This window comes from Sorex araneus, chromosome 2, assembly GCF_027595985.1.
Source record: "Sorex araneus isolate mSorAra2 chromosome 2, mSorAra2.pri, whole genome shotgun sequence".
Taxonomy (NCBI): Eukaryota; Metazoa; Chordata; class Mammalia; order Eulipotyphla; family Soricidae; genus Sorex; species Sorex araneus.
Genome location: NC_073303.1, coordinates 235,215,023 through 235,233,838, shown reverse-complemented (window position 1 = coordinate 235,233,838; position 18,816 = coordinate 235,215,023). Strand labels below are relative to the sequence as shown.

At 56.3% G+C, this 18,816-nt stretch overlaps 2 protein-coding genes across 2 annotated transcripts in view; both read left to right on the top strand.

Annotated features, from left to right (window-relative positions):
- LOC101550112 (mucin-16) overlaps positions 1-5,754 on the top strand; it is a 78,923-nt gene extending 73,169 nt beyond the window's left edge. Inside the window, 8 exon segments of the mRNA XM_055124636.1 lie at positions 30-154; positions 755-822; positions 1,922-2,070; positions 2,732-2,865; positions 3,148-3,215; positions 3,600-3,766; positions 4,742-4,821; positions 5,659-5,754. Coding sequence (XP_054980611.1) covers positions 30-154; positions 755-822; positions 1,922-2,070; positions 2,732-2,865; positions 3,148-3,215; positions 3,600-3,766; positions 4,742-4,821; positions 5,659-5,754 — 887 coding nt within the window.
- Positions 5,755-6,043: 289 nt separating this feature from the next.
- LOC129401781 (zinc finger protein 558-like) lies at positions 6,044-17,496 on the top strand. The gene is made up of 8 exons (XM_055124635.1): positions 6,044-6,054; positions 7,967-8,091; positions 10,066-10,185; positions 10,505-10,593; positions 11,453-11,579; positions 12,774-12,869; positions 13,791-13,873; positions 15,194-17,496. Exons 1-8 carry the CDS (start codon positions 6,044-6,046, stop codon positions 15,980-15,982), a joined length of 1,440 nt encoding a protein of 479 aa, XP_054980610.1. The 3' UTR covers positions 15,983-17,496.
- Positions 17,497-18,816: the final 1,320 nt, after the last annotated feature.

Genomic DNA, 18,816 nt, shown 5'->3' with positions numbered 1-18,816 from the left:
GACTCTGCACCTCCCCTTTGTGGCGCCAGGCTACGAACCCCACAGGGCCTCTCTGCACAGAGAATTCCAGCTCCATTTCCGCATCGTCAACTGGAACAGCGGTGACCCCGGCTCTCCGGAATTCATAGCCCTGGAGAGGGACATTCAGGACAAGGTGGCTGGTCCGGCCCCACCACTCTCATCTCCCCTCGCCCGGGTCGCCCCCATCTCTGCAGACAGCACGGCGGTGGTGCACCCCTTCCCCACCCCTGCCTTCTCTTTCTCCCCAGAGGCCGGGTGCTCCGCACCTCCTCCCATTTCTAGGAGCCCTGTGTTGTGGAAGGGGGAGGTGGCCAAGGACACGCACGCTTGAACCCCAGGGGCAGACTTGGGATTTGAACTCATGGTCTCCTGGGTTCCAAGTCTGACGTTCTTTGCTTTTTGGGTCACACCTGGCGATGCACAGGGGTTACTCCTGGCTCTGCACTCAGGAATCACCGCTGGCGGTGCTCGGGAGACCATATGGGATGCTGGGAATTGAACCCGGGTCAGCCGCGTGCCAGGCAAATGCCCTACCCGCTGTGCTATCGCTCCAGCCCCAAGTCTGACATTCTTGGTGGGGTGGGGGTGGGGGCACATCCCTGGGGCCCTGTGCGTGCCAGGCAGACTAGATGACTGGGAATCGTTCTTTGCTCACCTCGACTGGGGGGTCGTGTTCCTTTACCGGCCCCCCCAGGGGCTTGACTCTGAGAACTGCCGGGTCCCTTCCCTCCAGGTGACGGAGGTCTACGCAGGCAGCCGGCTCCGGGACGCCTTTCTCTCCTGTCTGCTCACCAACAGGACGTAAGTGAAGGCACCACAGGCGGGTGGGCAGGTGGGTCTGTTAGTTTGCTTTGTGGATTTTGTTTTCTGTTTGGTGGGTTTGGGGGTTGTTGTTTTGATGTTTGGGTTATTTTGTTTGTTTTGGGTTTTGTCTTGGTGGATTTGGGACTTTTGGTTTTTGTTTTTGTTGGTTTTTGTTTTGATTTGGAGAGTTTTTTTGGGGGGTGTTGGTGTTTTGGGGGTATTTCTGCTGTATGGGTTTTGGGGGAGTTGATATAGCTTTGTTTTTGTTTTCTTTGTGGATTAGGGGTTTATTTGTTATTGGGTTTTTTGTTGTTTTCGGTTTGTTTTTTGTTTTGTTAATTTGTGGATGGGGGTTGATGGAGATTTTTGGTTTTGTTTTCTTTCTGTTGGGGTTTTCTGTTTAGTTTTCATTTTGGTTTTGGTTCTTATGGATTTGGGAATTTGGGTTTTTGTTGTTGGGGTTTTGAGGGGTTTGTTTTAGTTTTGCTCTTTGGTTTATTATTGGTTTTTGTTTTGTAGTTTTGTGAAATTGGGGGGGGCGTTTGTTTTCATTGTGGGGTCTTTGTTTTGTTTTTGCCCCGGAGCATGGGGAAGACCCCCTCCAAACACACACACACACACACACACACACATATACGCATACACACATACACACACATACATATAAAAACACATACACATGAACACACATACACACATACACATACACACACATACACAAACACATACACACATACACACATGCATATAAAAACACATACACACAAACACACACATACACATATACACACATATACACACATACACACATACACAAATACACACACATACACAAACACATATACACACATACATATAAAAACACATACACACAAACACATAGACACATACACATATATACACACATATACACACATACACGCACACATACACACATACACACACATGCACACATACACACACATACACAAATATACACACATACACACACACATACACACGCACACCACCTATCGCAGGCTCTGCAGGCTGTGCTGAGGGAGCAGGAGCTGGGCCTCCCCACACCCTCATTTCCTGTCACTTCTCTTCTTCCCAGGTTGCATCCCCTGTGGGTCACCGTTTCAGCCCTTTTCTCCTCTGATGTGGACCTCGAGGAGGTGGCGGGGGTCTTCCTGAACAGGACCCTGAATGCCTCTTCCCACTGGCTGGGCTCCACCTACCAGCTGGCCGACGTGCATGTGACAGGTGGGGCTGAGGGGAAGGGCTGGCATCTCCCGGGGGGACAGGTGGGCGCCGAGGAAGGACAGGGCCATCGAGGCACCAGGCACCATGGAGGGGAAGCAGCAGGAGGAGAATGGAGCTGCCTGCTTAGTCCATCTTGGGTCACGTGTTTGATGGGTTCATTCACTCATCCATTCATTCATTCATTCATTCATTCATTCATTCAATAAGTTCAGTTGGGGAGGGGGCATTTTTATTTCGGTGTTTGGGCCACACCTGGCCGTGCTCAGGGGTGACTCCTGGGTTTGCACTCAGGGATCACGCCCTGTGGGGTCTTGGGATGCTATGCAGTGCTGGGGATCGAATTTGGGTCCTCCTCTATGAAAGGCCGGCAGCTCAGGCCAGAGGGAGACTCCACAGCTGGAGTTCGGGCTTTGAGCCCTGGGTGCTGTTCTCGGGCACCAAAGCATCCCTGAGCACCACCGGTGCTGAGTATAGCCTCCTGGTGGGGCCTGATGTGACCACCCTCACTCACCCAAATCAATCAATAATGATAACAATGCAGCTCAAGCTACCTCCCTTGCTAGGATTAAGTCGATGCGCTAGCGCCACCTGGCGGTTGAACCTTCCCGGGGCGCGGCGTTTCCACCCCGCCCCTGCGCCCCCTCCCTTCCTCTCGCCGCAGGTCCACCCACCATCAGCCCCAGCTCCCAGCACTTCCAGCTGAACTTCACTGTCACCAACCTGCCCTATTCCCGCGACCTGGCCAAGCCGGGCACTGCCCAGCACCTGCGGAACAAGAGAGGCCTGGAGGATGCGGTGAGAGACGGGCGTGGCAGGGGGCACCCCGGGACCGGATAGGTCCTCCTGGGCACCTGGGCCTGCCCTCGGGCTGGCGGGGTTCTGAGTGCCACTTCCCAGAGGGAGAAAGGGGCACCAAGTGAGTCCGTCCCATCCCTCTTGAAAGGGAAGATTTGGGGGGCAAAGGGAAGGAGGTGCGGGTCTGGGAGAGCGTTAGTGGAGACTTATGGACAGCTGGGAAAGGACTAGTGGCCCCTGGATTGGGCTTCTGATTTGGGGTGGCACTGCCCTGTCTTTCAGCTCAACCGGCTCTTCCGAAACAGCAGTATTAAGAGCTATTTTTCAAACTGTGAAGTTTTAGCGTTCAGGTGAGTACCAACCCAACTCCGTGGCTGTGGGAAGTTCTCCGGAAGTAGTGGCAAAAACATAAGGGACTCCCAATTCTTTCCCCCTCATCTCCCAGTAACTGTATCCTAATTGTCTGACAATAGAACCATAGAAATGTGAATCTAAAAAATAAATTATAATGTCACGGGCCAGGAAGATGGTGCAATGGTTAGGGCACATGGGTTGGCCACATGCCCAGCAAGCATCTTCCCCTCTGTCCTAGCTTTCCAGGAAGCTCTCGAAAGGCTGGGAATTATGGCAGAAAGCTAGGGGAGAGGTGGAGGCAGGTCCTGGACTTTCCCAGAGGAAGGAGAAAGCAGGGCAGAATATTCCAGAAGGTCCCTCCCAGGCCCATGTCCTTGCAGGCCTGTCCCCAGTAACCGGCACACGGGGGTGGATTCCCTGTGTGACTTCTTGCCCCTGGCGCGGAGACTGGACCGCGTGGCCATCTACGAGGAGTTCCTGAGACTCACCCAGAACGGCACCCAGCTCCAGAACTTCACCCTGGATGGGAAGAGTATCCTGGTGGATGGTGCGTTTGGGAGGGGGAGGGGGCTGCGTGTACTACCCTTGGGGAGGAGGCTTAGCCATTGGGACCCGCAAGAAGAGGGCACTGACCATTATCCATGGTTTGCGTTGGACCAGTTCCAACCCGTGAAATCAGAGGAGGCTTCCTGGAGGAGTTGATATCATAGACTTGGATTAAAAAACGGCTCAGCGAGGCCAGGAAGATAGTACAGGGAGCGGGTAGGGTAGGGCGCTGGCCTTGCAAACAACAGACTTAGGGTTGATCCTCCGCATCCCGTAGGGTCCTCTGAGCCATGCCTGCAGTAGTCCGCCCTGAACACTCACCCCAAAACAAAACAATAAAACGGTCTCAGAAAAGGAGAAAGGGGTGGGGGGTGGGGGATTCCGGGCAGAAAAGTGAGTGTTTGGCAGAGTCCCTGTCAGAGCGATCCTGTGAGCTGGCAGAGTGGGAATCACCCCCAATATCCACCATCTTCCGGTCTGCAAACCTGACCGCCCCCTTCCAGCCTTCACAGAAATGTGGGTTGGGGGGTGGGGGCATCATTTGCGTGCTGTGAAGAACTTCTTCTACCCCCAGCACCCTGCCGGGGTGGGCGGGGGGGGGGAGGTGGCCCACAGAGATTCCTGGGGTGCAGGAGAGGGTGGGGGTGGGTGCTTGGCCACAATGCCGAGGAGAAAGACTCATGGGCGTCTGTTCCTTTGCAGGCTACTCTGTCCCCCGACCGGACGCCTTGACCGGGAATCCTGGTAAACATCCAAGAATGGGGTCCAGGAAAGGGGGGTGGGGGGTGGAGGGTCGATCTTCCCACTTTGCCCCTGATCCAAGAGAACCAGGCATGGGGGGTAGGGGGGTATGGAAAGCCAGACAATGGGGGTTTGGAATTGGGGGGAGGAGTGGGGGGCTGTGGGGGGAAGCAGTGGGAAAGCCAGGGAGAGGGTGGGTGTGGGAAGAGCCTCGTCCCCCCCCTGCTCTCCCCAGAACTCCCCTTCTGGGCCATCATCCTCATCGGCCTGGCCGGACTCCTGGCGCTCATCCTCTGCCTCCTCTGCTGCTTCCTGGTGAGAAGCGTCTCGCGGCTTCCTGGGGCACCTTTCCATGTCCTCGGGCTGGAGCCAGAGGACAGCAGGGAGGGCACGGGCCTTGCATGCGGTTGGTCCGGGTTTGATCCCAGAGGGTCCCCCGAGCACCACCAGAAGTAATTTCTGAGCACAGAGCAGGAGTCAGCCCTGAGCACTGCCAGGTGTGTCCCCCCCCCCCAATTTCATGTCCTAGACCTGCGAAGAATAGATTTTTCAACTATTTTCTCCCATTCTGGTGGCTCTCTATCTTTCGTCCCTCTCCTCCCCCTCCCCTTCTCTCTCTCTCCCTCTCTCTCTCTCTCTCTCTCTCTCTCTCTCTCTCTTTCTGGATGGAGGGACCATTGTCATGATGGTACCTATGAGAAGGAGTCATGTTTAAAACCTATAATTGAGGGGTAGGGTACTTGCCTTGCATGCAGTCGCCAGGCTCAATCCCCAGCATCCCATAGGGTCCCCCGAGCACCACCAGGAGTCATTCCTGAGTCCAGAGCCAGGAGTCAGCCCTGAGCATTACCGGATGTGACCCAAAACCAAAACAGAGAGTGTAGGGATGAAGGAGAACCACTGAGCCCCTGGTAGAGTTAAGTGGGGTGACTGGGCGTCATCACATTTGTTGCAGCAGTGGTAGCAGGTTTGGGCCTCATCCTACAGTGCTCAGGCCCTACCCCTGGCTCTGTGCTCAGGCTCAGGGGTCATTGCTGGTGAGGCTCAGGGGATCCTCCCCAGGGTGGGCCCTATGCAGAATGGCAGAGATAGCCCTGACTGGGATGTGCCCTCTAATGCCAGTCCCTCCCCTCCCCCCATGCCACCACCCAGGTCACCATCTGCTTGAGGAAGAAGGAGGAAGATTACGAGGTCCAGCGTCGCCAGCTCTATTACCTGCCCCATCTAGACCTGAGGAAGCTGCACTGATGATGGACTCTGGCTCGGGCCCATCTCCCCACCCCCACCCCCAATCTCCCAAGTTTCAAGGAAACTTGGCTACCACACACACAAAAAAATTAAAACCCATGGGTCCGGCATTCTGCAGTCCAGTCCTTTCCTGCCTCATCAGCCCCTGGGATCGTGCTCACATGTCATCTGCTCCTTCATGCTCAGTCCAGGGGGGAACTCCAGAACCTTTCACCCCCAGGGATGGCCTGAGTGGCAAAGCTGGTTGAGAAAACTCTGGCATTTAAAACTGAGAAGAGGGGTCGGAGAGATGGCTCAAGGGTGATGGCGCTGGCCTTGCATGCAGCCGACCTGCGTTCTATCCCAGGCTCCCCCATAGGGCTCCCCGATCCCTGCCAGGAGTGACTCCTGAGCACAGAAATAGGAGTCATCCCTGAGCACCGCCGGGTGTGGCCCCGAAGCCAATGAAAAATAAAATATAGCCTGACCGCAGGGTGCAAGTGTGAAGTCTGCCCGTGCCCATTGGCAAATGAAATTGGATTGAAGCAAAGTTCTAGTGATTTCAGGATACAGATCTTCTCTAGAGATTGGGGGACAGGTGTGCGGGGTGGGGTCTGACAGAGTGCTGAGGAGGGGCATACCATGTTCTCAGGCTAGGACTCGGTGGGAGACTTGTTAGAAGAAACGTGTGTGTGTGTGGGGGGGGGGGAGGGCAGAGCAGGGGGTTCTGTCTGGAGACTGTCAGCTGCTGGTGACTGAATCCTTGCAGGAGGTGGTTCCTTGGAACATGGCAAATCCTTCTCTGGAGTCTGCAGGATCTAGATTATATGACTTTTTTTTTGTTGTTCTTTTGGGCTGCACCCAGCGGTCTCAGGGCTGACTCCTGGTTCTGCACTCAAGGATCACTCCTGGCAGGCTTGAGGGGCCATATGGGATGTCAGGGGTCAAACCTGGGTTGGTCATACTTGAGGCAAGCACTCTACCTGCTGTTCTATCACTCCAGCCCCTGTGTTTACCAATTTTGTCCAAAGTGACATAAATATCCTCCCTTGGGGGGCAAAAAATGGGTCTCAAAAAGAAAATGTTTTAAGAAATCCGGTCCTAGGGCAGTGGTTTCTTTTTATTTCCTGGCTTTGGGGCCACACCCATTGGTGCTCAGGGCTGACTCCTGGCTCTGTACTCAGGGATCAATCCTGGTGGGGCTCCAGGGACCCTATGGGATGCCAGGGATGGAACCTGGGTCAGCTTGCCAAGCAGGTGCTCTCCCCGCTGTACTATCTCTCCGGGTTCCTCAGGCATCAGATTTCACTGACTGCAGCCCATGGGTAAATGAGGGGGGTTGAAATCCACAGGGCTGCAGCAGAGGATGTGAACTGCAGGTTCAAGAGGTGCAGCACCTGCCTTGCATGTTTATGAGACACTGGATTCTAACATACCGCAAAGTGAAAAACATAAACTTATTTTAATGAGAAGATTAAAGGGGATCAACAGAACCCATGGCCCGCACCCTTTGCTCTTAAGTTGCTGACCCCAATCAACTCCATCAACGCCACTTACCTAGGCCACGCCCACCCTACCCCGCCCTCAGTGGCCCCTTCCCTAGACCCTCTCATTATCGATCCACCCATATCCAGCCCTGACACCGCCACATTTCAGCCCTGGCCCCGCCCCTCACACCATAACCTTGCCCCTATGAAACCCTGGCCCCGCCCTATTCAGCCCTCGCACCGCCCTCATCGCCACCATGACCACGCCCTCACAGCATTGCCCCGCCCTACTCAGTTCTGACTCCGCCACGTGCCTGCCCAAAAACCATAGCTCCGCCCATTCAAGCCTGACCACACCTCTACCTCCGCCCTGCCCCGCCAAACCCCGCCCTCATCGCCACGATGGCCACGCCCTCAGCATCATCCTGCCTATATCACGGACCTGAGCCCCCACCCCCGCCCCTATATCACCTCTGGTCCCGCCTGCAGACCCGCCCCCAAACTGATTGGCACCGCCTCGTCCTGGGGGCCCGCCTTCACATCTGGTCTCCGTCCTTGGTGCTGACCCAGGTCTGCGAGCCAACCACGGAAGGGCCGGTCCACTGGGTCGCCCCTGCCCAACCCGGCGCTGTCCCCCTCCCAACCCTGCCCCTGGCGCGAACGACCCCGCTCGTGCCCACCCACCACCACGCGGCCTGACACCGGAAGTGGACGCTCTCCCACGCCCCGCCCCCGGTCGGTCCGAGACCGGAAGCGGTGGAGCGGGGCGTGGCCGTGGCCGGAGCCGCGAGGGACCGGCGGCGCCGCGTCTTCCCCAGGCGGGACGCGGGTCACGTGGCGTGTCGGGAAGCGGCGGCGGCGGCGGCGCGGGGTGAGCGGCCGCGGGGCGCCGGTTCGAGTCCAGGGAGGGGCCGGGGCCACTCTCGATCCTTTGCCTCCCGAGAGCACTCAGGGCTCTTCAGGCTGTTGCCTTCAGTGGGCCCTAAGCTGCCGGTTCTTTCCTGGTCACCAGCTGCCCCAGCGCTGACACCCTCCACCCATTTGATGGTGTGTGTGTGTGTGTGTGTGTGTGTGTGTGTGTGTGTGTGTGTGTGTGTGTGTGTGTGTGTGTGTGTGTGTGCAGTTTTGGGAGGCGTTGTTTGGGGGTGTTGCAAATATAGCCGGGCGTGGAACTGCTGCCTCGAGTGATTGGGGCCCCCGGGATTCTTAAATCCCCAAAACCAGCTGTGACCCTCCTGTGAGTCCGGCTGAGAAGCTTGTGGGGTGGGAGTGGGGGAAGCGTGGGCAACCCTACAATATCAGTAGCCTTGCAAGTGCCCGGAGCCGGGCTCGGGGGAGTTGGAATCAGCTCCCATGTGTGGCTTGGGAATCCAGAACCAGGAGCCTGCTGAAAATACAAACAAACAAACAAACAAACAAAAAAAGTCCACTGTGCAAGTGAAGCCCTAGGCAGTTTGTAAGTGTTGCAGTGACTGGGGGAAAACAGGTCATGAGAGAGAAATCTGGTATGCAAAAAGGAAAAAAAAAACACAAGTAAATGCAATCCCAGGCAGCACCCAGGATGAAGTCCACAGGCAAGGGGATGATTGGATGGGTCCCTGGCAAAAGACCTCAGGAAAGAGAAAAATATATATATATATATATTTAAATTTGGGGGCCATACCCAGTAATGTTCAGGGCTTACTCCTGGCTCTGCGACCACGTGCAAGGCAAGTGCCCTCCCCGCAGTGCTATGGCTCCAACCCCACAGAAGAAATCTTTGTGCTTTTTTTTTCCCCTTCCCTACCCAGAGTAGAAAGGCTTCTCCTGAAAGTCAAGTTTCTGTTGGCATCTGCCCTTGCTGAGGTGTGAATTTCTATGAGAACCAGGAGGGAAGGTTGGGGTGTGCAGCAATCAGTGAATAAACTGGGCTCCAGTCGTCTCTGCACGTGGGTTGCGGGCAAACAGTTCTTGGTTATACATGGAGCCAAAGGGAAGCCATCTTGGAATTTATTTCTGTTTGATGGATTGGCGCCCATGGGAAAGGCTAAGGTGCATGTGCCTCTGTGCACATAAATAAGACAGGACATAGCACTGTGCAGATGAGTACACGCAGAATGCATAATTCGTAGTGGTATAGTGGTAGAGAAATAGGTTTCCTTGCATTCTATATTGCAGCAATGTGTGGTCTAAGTTGAAATAGACCATTTGCATGGATATAATAATGTGCTTCTGTGTGCATAGATCTGGATATGTTTGTATGCGAGTGTGTGCGTTATTCTGAAGAATAGGATGATTCTATAACGTTACTCAAGTTTATTAGAATTGCATTTTTCTTTTTTTATTGTCGGTTTTGGAACCATGCCTGGCTGTGCTCAGGGCTTCTTTACTGCTGGCTCAGCACTCAGGTATCACTCCTGGATGTTGTTAGGGGACCCTCGGGGGTGCCCCTCATTGTTCCATCACCCCACCCTCCTGCGGTGTGGGATTGCCTACTCCGGAAACTGCGCCATAGAGCAAGAGAACAAAGCAAAGGGGCAGGAGAGAGAGTAACAGAACTCTGGGGTTTATTGCTAGCCTTGCACGTGGCCAACTGGGGTTCAATCCCTGGTGCCCCATCATGCCCCCTGAGCCCCACCAGGAGTGATCACTGAGCAGAGTCAGGAGTGAGCCCTGAGCACAGCTGGGTGTGGCCCCTAAAAGAGAAAAATGAAAGAAAACAAGGAAATGCTCCAATGCCTTCTGGGTTCTCCCAGGCCAGTGCTAATGACGGGCATGCCTGTGTCTCACATGTGCATGTGTGCAGGGGGCGTGTGCATGTTGGGTGCCTGTGTGTGACCCTCTCAGTAGCCCCATGTCTCTGTAGATCTTTGCTCCCCTTGCTCGTGGCAGGAGGCAGGAGACAACTCCCCCACCCCCCGGGCCTGTTCACAAAGGCTGATGCTGCACCCCAGGATGGCGGCCACCGTGCTGTCCCCCACATGTGGTGAGTGCTGGAGGTCTGGGGAGGGGTAGGAGGGGCGCCTGATGGAGTCACACCATGATCCTCTCAGCAAATGATGAAGGCTCACTGGGGTCCCTTACAAAAAGTCCCTTACAAATGAGTGTCACTCTCAGAAGTCCAGGATTCAGCCTGAATGCAGGGAGACCCGGGACTCTCCTTTCTGGTGGGAGTATGAAGTGGTGGGGCAGGGGTGGGAGGTGTCCTGGGGGAGGTAGACACACAGTGAGGGGCGATCCACTGCAGATCGGGATGCACATGTGATGGCTGGCGCACCTGCAGCTCCATGTGGTTTCTTCTCCAGCACAGTCCACTGTGTTCTCGACCTCTGCTCGGAAAGGAAGCCCAGAGAAGGAGGCTCTGGGAAGCGGCTTTCAGGCGAGGTGGCTCCAGGTAAGACCTGCACAGTCTCCCCAAGCATGCTCCTGTAATCACGAGTATGAGAGAGTATGTACACACACTCTGTGTGGGGAAGAGAGAGACTGTGTGGTGTGTGTATGTGTGTGTGTGTGGTGTGTGTGTGGGGGGGGGGTTGTCCTTCCCCCGGTTTCGTTCCTTTGCTCCTTTGCTAGAAGCAGAGAGAATGTGTATGTGTGTATCTGTCTCTGTCTCTGTGTGTGTCTGTCTTGTGTCTGTGTCTGTGTGCATGTCTGCCTGTGTGTGTCTGTGTGTATGTCTGTCTGTGTCTACCTGTGTCTGTCTCTGTCTATGTCTGTGTCTGTGTGTGTCTGTGTGTCTGTGCCTGTGTTTGTGTGTGTCTATGTCTGTGTGTGTCTTCACATCCTTTAGGCCTCCTGGTGGCTGCCCTGGGCTGTCCATTCTGGGTGTCTAGCCTCACTTACCCATGGGCAGTTTCCACCCGGATTTCTTCCTGCATCATGGCCCTCCGGGGCTTGGTAAAGCCATGGCAGTGTCATGAGGGTGACACTCATGGTGTCTGACTCACAGACATTTCTGGACCACAGGAAATGACTCATCAATCTTACCTGGCATTTTTGTGCTTCTGACCCTGGAATGTTCCTGCTTAAAGCTCCCAATTTTTTCCTACACCCACCTGAGGCAATTCCTGCTGACCATGGGGGCTAAGGTGCCTCCTGCAGACCTTGGGACTGAGTGTCAGCAGAGGTAGCCGAACCTGGCCCCCTGCCTGACCATGCTGTGCAGGGGGGCTTGGGGGTGCCCCTGATCGGAACTCCTTCTACCTCAATGCAGCGACGGTAGCCCTTGGCTAAGCCACACTGTGTCCACTTAGGCCTCAGTGAGCGTCACGGACGTAGCGGTAGAATTCACACAGGAAGAGTGGGCGCTTCTGGTGCCATCTCAGCGCACCCTATACCGGGACGTGATGCTGGAAACCTGCAAGAACCTGGCCGCGCTGGGTAAGCTGCCCCCCACCAACCCAGGCACCCCGCATTCTGCTGTGAAGACTCACAGGGCTCAGCCAGGAGATGCCCCGTGCACCCTGGGCTCAGGTGGGGTGACACCCCCCTCCCGTCCCTTTCCGTTGACGCAGAAGAGAGCTTTGCCAGCTGCAGGACTTTGTGGCTTCCTTGCTTTCAGGCTGCCGGTATATAGCCGGGTGCCAGGCAGCCCTTGTGGGTCTCCACAGTGAACTCAATGTCATGTGTGTCTCCCCGTCCCCTCCTCATCCCCCTCCCCCCTTACTGGGTGTGTTTGGGGCAGAGCTTCCCTTCCCTTAGGGTGGAGCTTCCCTATAGGGCTGGGCTTCACTTCCCTTTGGGTGGAGCTTTCTTCCCTTGGGGCGGAGCTTCCCTTCCCTTAGGGTGGAGCTTCCCTATAGGGCGGGCAGAGCTTCACTTACCTTGGGGCGGAGTTTCCCTTCCCATGGGGTGGAGCATCCCTCCCTTTGGGTGGAGCTTCTTTCCCTTGGAGCTGAGCTTCCCTTCCCTCGGGGCGGAGCTTCCCTTCCCTCGGGGCGGAGCTTCCCTTTCCTCAGGGCGGAGCTTCCCTTCCCTCGGGACGGAGCTTCCCTCCATTTGGAGCAGAGCTTCCCTCCCTCTGGGGCAGAGCTTCCCTTCCCTCATGGCGGAGCTTCCCTCCCTTTGTAGCAGAGCTTTCCTCCCTCTGGGGCGGAGCTTCCTTCCCTTGGGGCGGAGCTTCCCTTCCCTCCCTCAGGGCGGAGCTTCCCTTCCCTCGGGGCGGAGCTTCCCTTCCTCTGGGGCGGAGTTTCTCTTCCCTCAGAGGCAGAGCTTCCCTTCTCTTAGGGCGGAGCTTCCCTTCCCTTGGGGCAGAGTTTTTCTTCTCTCTGGGGCGGGACTTCCTTCCCTTGGGGCGGAGTTTTCCTTCCTTTGGGGTGGAGCTTTCTTTCCTCTGGGGTGGAGCTTCCCCTCCCATGGGGCGGAGCTTCCCTTCCCTTTGCTGTTTCCTGTCTGGACTTGGTGAAATGGGTTTGAAAAAGATGCTTTCAAGGGCCTGAGCAATAGGACAGTAGGGAGGGTGCTGGCCTTGCAGGCGGCCAACCCAGGTTCAGTCCCTGACACCCCAGAGGGTCCCCACAGCCCCGCCAGGACTTCCATTGCCCCCCAGCAACAGCATCTTCTCTCCACGAACAGGTTACCGAGTGGACCAGCCCAGTTTCATGTCCCGACTGGAGCCAGAAGACAAGAAGGTGCCAGAGGAGAGGGAGTGGCCCAAAGGCACGTGCTCAGGTGAGCACCAGTCGGCGGGTCCTGGTGAGTGACAACTGGGACCCGCGGCCCGGGCACTGGTAGGCTCACTGTGAGAAATGACAAGCAGGAGCCTTTGCAGATGATCTTTTAGAGGACAGAAGTGGCCGGCACGTTCTCAGTCATCGTCCTGCCTTCTTTTCCTCTTCGACTTTCTCTTCAGTTTCTTGTGCACCTGTGGCAGAGAGATATTTTCCTTTGTTATCTTTTAGTTATTTTTTTGGTTTTGGGGCTACACCCATTAGTGCTCATTTCTGGCAGGGCCCAGTGATGGTGTCTGGGATTGAACCCAGATCAACCATGTGCAAAGCAAGCGCAACCCCCGCCCCCAATAGTATAGTTCCGGTCCCAAGTGTTTGAAAATATAAACTTAAAGTCTCCTATGAGCTCTTTGTCTGTTTCAGCCCACAACCAGAATCTAGAGATTTTTTTCTTCCTTCCTTTTTCTGTTTTGCTTTTTTGTTGTTGTTTTGGGGTCATACCTGGTGATGCTCAGGGCTTGTTCCTGGTTCTGCACTCAGGAATTACTCCTGGCAGGACTTGGGGGACCATAATGGACGCTGGGGATCGAACCCAGGTTGGCTGTGTGCAAGGCCAATACCCTCGCCACTGGACTATTTCTGCAGCCCCCTCCTTTTGTCCTGTGAAGCTTTGTGGCCTCCTGTCATCCACAGGCTTTCCTGCATACAGTGTTTCGGCTCCAGCCCCTTTACAAGTGCCCTCAACCCACGGTCTCGAGGTCCCTTTGAACTGCCCCAAGTTTGCTCACTTGTGTTTGCTATGTTGCAAACTCCCTCCAAAATCCTGATTCATCCTCGGGGCCGACCTCGACCGAGGCTCACCCCACACCCCACACCCCACATCCCACAACCCCCATCCAGACTCCTTCTCCATTTGTTTCAGGTCTGGAGACCGTCGGTCAGGCCAGCTGGTCAGACTCTGAGAAACGCACTTTTAGGAAAGAACATTCTGGTCACGTGAAGGAGGTAAGACGAGCCACCAAGCCTGGCTTTTTCTAGAGGGAGGGAAACCCTGGAGTGCCAGACAGTCACCCGTCACCCAAGAGATCACTCCACGCCAAGCGTCATTTTCACATGAGGAAAATAGTGTTTCTTGAGACTACTGGTGTGGCACGGCGGGTGGGCCCCACGCTGCTGCCCCCTCCCCGCGTTCACACGGTCCCTGTTCCCTTAGTCGTGACTCAGGGAAAGACTGTTCAAAAGCATGAGGTCGTGGGGGCTGGGGGGACAGGACAGCCAGTAGGGCGCTGGTCTTGCACATGGCTGACGCGGGTTCAATCCCTAGCACCCCATAGGGTTCCCTGACGTCACCAAGAGGGAGCCCTGAGTGCAGAGCCAGAAGTCAGCCCTGAGCACCACTGGTGTGTCCCGGAAAAAATACAAAAACCCCAAATTTGGTAAATTTACCCCAAGTGCTCTCTTAATTTGACAAGAATTATCAAATTGCACACATTGCAAAGGATCCTTCTTTTTTTTTCTTTTTTTTTTTTTTGTACATTTTGGGGTTACTCCTGGTTCTGCAGTCAGGAATTACTCCTGGTAGTGCTCAGGGGACCATATGGGATACTGGGAATCGAACCTGGGTCGGCCGCATGCAAGGCAAAGGCCCTACCCGCTGTGCTATCCCTCCAGCCCCAGGATCCTTCTTTTTTCAAAAAAGAAAAATACTTCAAACTGAGCAAAGCCATGGGCCTGCACGAGGAGGGAGTGAAGTGTCAGGGGATGTGACAGGTTTGTGGGCTGTGGATGGGGGTCACGTAGAATTTGGGGTATTAAAAATATGGATGAGGAGGTGAGAGAGATAGGACTGCAGCTAAGGATGCTTGCCATGCACACAGCCAACCCGGGTTCAATCCCTGGCACCCCATTTGGTCCCTGAGCCTGCCAGGAGCGATCCCTGAGTGTGGGGCCAGAAGTAACAGGAGGTGTGGCCCAAAAAATAAAATCTTGGGCAGAAGCAATAGTGGGTAGGCCGTTTGTCTTGCATGTGGCTGACCTGGGTTGGGTCCCTGGCACCTTAAGCCCTGCAAGGATGGAGCCCTGAGCAATGCAGAGTGTGGCTCAAGAAGACAAAGTACAGGGCCAGAGTGATAGCAAGGAGGGGGCTGGCCTTGTGTGCAGTCAACTGGGTTGGATCCCCGGTGCCGCATAGGGTCCCCACCCACCCCCCCAAGTCCTGCCAGGCGTGAGCCCTGAGTACCACCTGGTGCGCAGGCGCACACACAAGCAGGCAATCTCAAGCCAAACCAATGTTTTGAGCACCTGCCCGTTCTCACCCCTCTGCAGCCGCCGCAGCGGAGCCGCCGGACTGCGCAGCCCAACGCATGCGGCCAGTGCTCCAAAGTGTTCAGCACCAAGTCGAACCTGACGCAGCACCAGCGCACGCACACGGGCGAGAAGCCCTACGCCTGCGGCCAGTGCGCCAAGGCCTTCAGCAGCCGCTCGTACCTCACCATCCACCGGCGCATCCACAACGGCGAGAAGCCCTACGCCTGCCGCGCGTGCGGCAAGGCCTTCAACGACCCCTCGTCGCTGCGGCTGCACGGGCGCATCCACACGGGCGAGAAGCCCTACGCCTGCGGCCAGTGCGCGCACGTCTTCCGCACCAGCTGCAACCTGCGCAGCCACCAGCGCGTGCACACGCGCGGGGACCGCCACCGCTGCGGCCAGTGCGGCAAGGCCTTCAGCACGCGCTCGTCGCTGGCCGGCCACAGCAGCATCCACACGGGCGAGAAGCCCTACGGCTGCCCGGCGTGCGGCAAGGCCTTCCGCAAGGGCTCCTACCTGACGCAGCACCTGCGCACGCACACGGGCGAGAAGCCGTACGCCTGCGGCCAGTGCGCCAAGGCCTTCAGCAGCAGCTTCTCGCTGACCGTGCACCAGCGCATCCACACGGGCGAGAAGCCCTACACATGCGGCCAGTGCGCCAAGGCCTTCAACAACCTGTCGGCTGTCAAGAAGCACGTGCGCACGCACACGGGCGAGAAGCCCTACGCCTGCGGCCAGTGCGGCAAGGCCTTCACCACCAACTCCTACCTCTCTGTGCACAAGACCACCCACAGCAGGTGGAGCTGAGCCTCCGCCCGCCGGGCTGGCACCGTCCCTTCCAGCAGGCCAACGCTGGGACGCTGGAGACCCCTTCTGGATGGCGGAGTTGGGGCTCATGATTTGGCACGATGGGTACCGCAGATGGCCCGGGAGGGAGCAGACGGGATTAAGGTGCGGGCTTCACGTGGCACTGGAGGGTGCCCCCAACCCAAGCGTCATCAGAGGTGTCATCAGGTGCCTGGGCGTTTCCCCGGCACCCTGGGGCCTGAGCACCGCCGCATTCTTTGAGCGGCCAGCCTGCGTGGCCAAGAATTGCGGAGGGTGAGCGGGGCACACTTGGGGAGGCCCCCGAAAGGAACGTGGGGGCTGGTGGTGGAATCTAAGTATTGTTCAGGCTGCTGCTTCTGGAGGGACGCAGTCAAGCACACTTAGGGGACAAACTGACCCAGGTGGCCGCTGGGGCGCTTTCATTTCCGGGTCAGGGCGGGACTCCCCGCCAGTCCCCCAGTGGTGACAGCAGGTGCCCCAGAGAGCATCTGGCCAGAGGGAAGAGAAATGTGGCCACCACGTGGTTACCTATCCTTGGCAGGGTGCGTGGCCACGAGCGACGTGGGTTAGTTCCACAGGCCAGTGCTGATGCTGTGTGGAAAGAGACTAAACAGGTAAACCAGGTGACAGGTCATTCTGAACCACGCTAAAGAAGCTCCCAGTGAAATCGTGACTGTCAGACACCCTCACCCTTCAAATCAGCGCAGTGCAAAGGGGCGTCTGATATGCATCTTGCATTCTTTGCAGAGGAAGGCGAACGGGGCATGGGAACTGCCTTGCTCGCAGCTCAGACTTCCCCCCACAAGCTCCCCGTGGCCATGGATGAGTGGGTGGCCGCTCCCTAGAGCAGGTCCACGGGCTTTCCACTCTGTGGGCCCGGGAGGGGCAGCTGCGAGAACTGCCAGCAGGGTAGAAGCCATCGGACCCGTCGGGACACCCAGGAGTAGTGACCCTCGAGGAGGCTCCATCAGGGACCTGCAGAGCACGTGGCCGAGCAGAAGTCGGGGTGATGTTCTGAGGCCCTTCCTGTGGCAAAGCCATGACTGGCCCTGCGAAGCTTGAGGGATGAGAGGACCGACTGGGCAGAGAGATGCCCACTGAGAGCCTGTGGCTCTGGGAAAGTTGCCCCTTTACCCCCTTCCCTGAGCACTTAGGGCAGAGAAACTGGTGAACGGGAAAGAGGAGAGAATGTCTTGACAGAAATGTCAAATGGTGGAACAGGAAACTCCGAGGCAATAACCTGGGGGTGCGTCTGTAGCGGGAAATCCATGGCCCTCGTCCTTGTAGCCGGGTGAGGACATCTTGGGGATGGGCAACACGGGGTCTGTCCTTGTTCTGATGATGTTTCTGGCCATCAAAGAAGCTGCACGGAGAATGGGAAGGGCCGGGCGTGGAGGAATGGGGCCCGCATGGGCGTCTGACCCCCACTCATGACTTTCTCAGCCTTTATGGTTTTGTAAAAGCACTTTTCCTTACATGGAAATAAACCTCAAGATCCTAGCATTGTGTGTGTGTGTGTGTGTGTGTGTGTGTGTGTGTGTGTGTGTGTGTGTGTATGGTTTTTGTTTTTCTGTTTTGGGTCACACCCAGCGATGCACAGGGCTTAACGCCTGGCTCTGCACTCAGGAATAACTCCTGGTGGTGCTCGGGGGACCGTGTGGGATGCTGGGAATTGAACCCGGGTCGGCCGTGTGCAAGGCAAATGCCCTACTCGATGTGCCATCACTCCGGCCCCCATTTTGTGTGTTTATTGGCTTGCACGTGGCAAGGTACGTGGCGTTGTCGGCAAGGTATTTCTGAATTTTTCTGATTTAGTCTGATGACGGGCTCTCCAGTAGCCATGGCTTGGCCACATCTCAGCTCTGGGCGTGGCCCTCGAGTTACAAGAAGAAAAATAACAGGAGAGGCAGCAGGTGCAACTCAGCCAGTATCAAGGTTGGGTCTGAGGGAGCAGGGCTCTCCAGCTCCCCCATCTGGGCATGACAGGAATTGCAGTTTTCCGTGCCCATCATAGCCCTGTGGTGCTCCCTGAGTGCTCTTTCCACATTAAACTATGAAGAGGCTTAACCCAGAAACACCCACCCACCACCACCATCTCTCCCCACTCCAGTTCAGGCAAAGGGGTGTCCCAGAACACTGCCTCCTGCCAACATCAGCTCACACGAAACCCCTTCCATTCACACCCCAAGCAGAGATGGAGAATGATCAGCATCCCCAAATTCCTCCAAAGACCAGTGTGGCCCCTCACCGCCCCCCTTCCCATCTGCCCCACATATGGGAGTGGGAGCATACTGCCCGCAGTGGCAGCGGGCTCTCCACAGGCTGGGGGCACGCCAGCAAACCAAGTGCTCCCCGTTCTGGCAAGACACAGCAACTGCTGATGCATGCAGGGGTAGGTGCTGGGCTGCAGGAGAAAGACCCTGCCTCCTGAATGCTCTCCCGGTGTCTCCACATCTGCAGGCCTTCATCATTTCGTTAAAATTAAAATACCAGGGGCTGGAGCAATAGCACAGCGGGTAGGGTGTTTGCCTTGCACGTGGCTGACCCAGGTTCAATTCCCAGCATCCCATATGGTCCCCTGAGCACCGCCAGGGGTGATTCCTGAGCACAGAGCCAGGAGTAACCCCTGTGCATCGCTAGGTGTGACCCAAAAAGAAAAAAAATTAAAATACCAGGGAGGGACTGGAGCAATAGTACAGTGGGTAGGGTGTTTGCCTTGCATGCAGCCAACCCCCATTTGATTCCTGGCATTCCATAAGCCCCACCCCAGCATCTCCAGGAGTAATTCCTGAGTGCAGAGCCAGGACTAACCC

Coding starts and splice junctions, on each gene's coding strand:
- LOC129401781 (XM_055124635.1), top strand. Junction 8,092..10,065: donor GGCGGCGGCGGCGGCGCGGG/GTGAGCGGCCGC, acceptor ATGTCTCTGTAG/ATCTTTGCTCCCCTTGCTCG. Junction 13,874..15,193: donor ATTCTGGTCACGTGAAGGAG/GTAAGACGAGCC, acceptor ACCCCTCTGCAG/CCGCCGCAGCGGAGCCGCCG.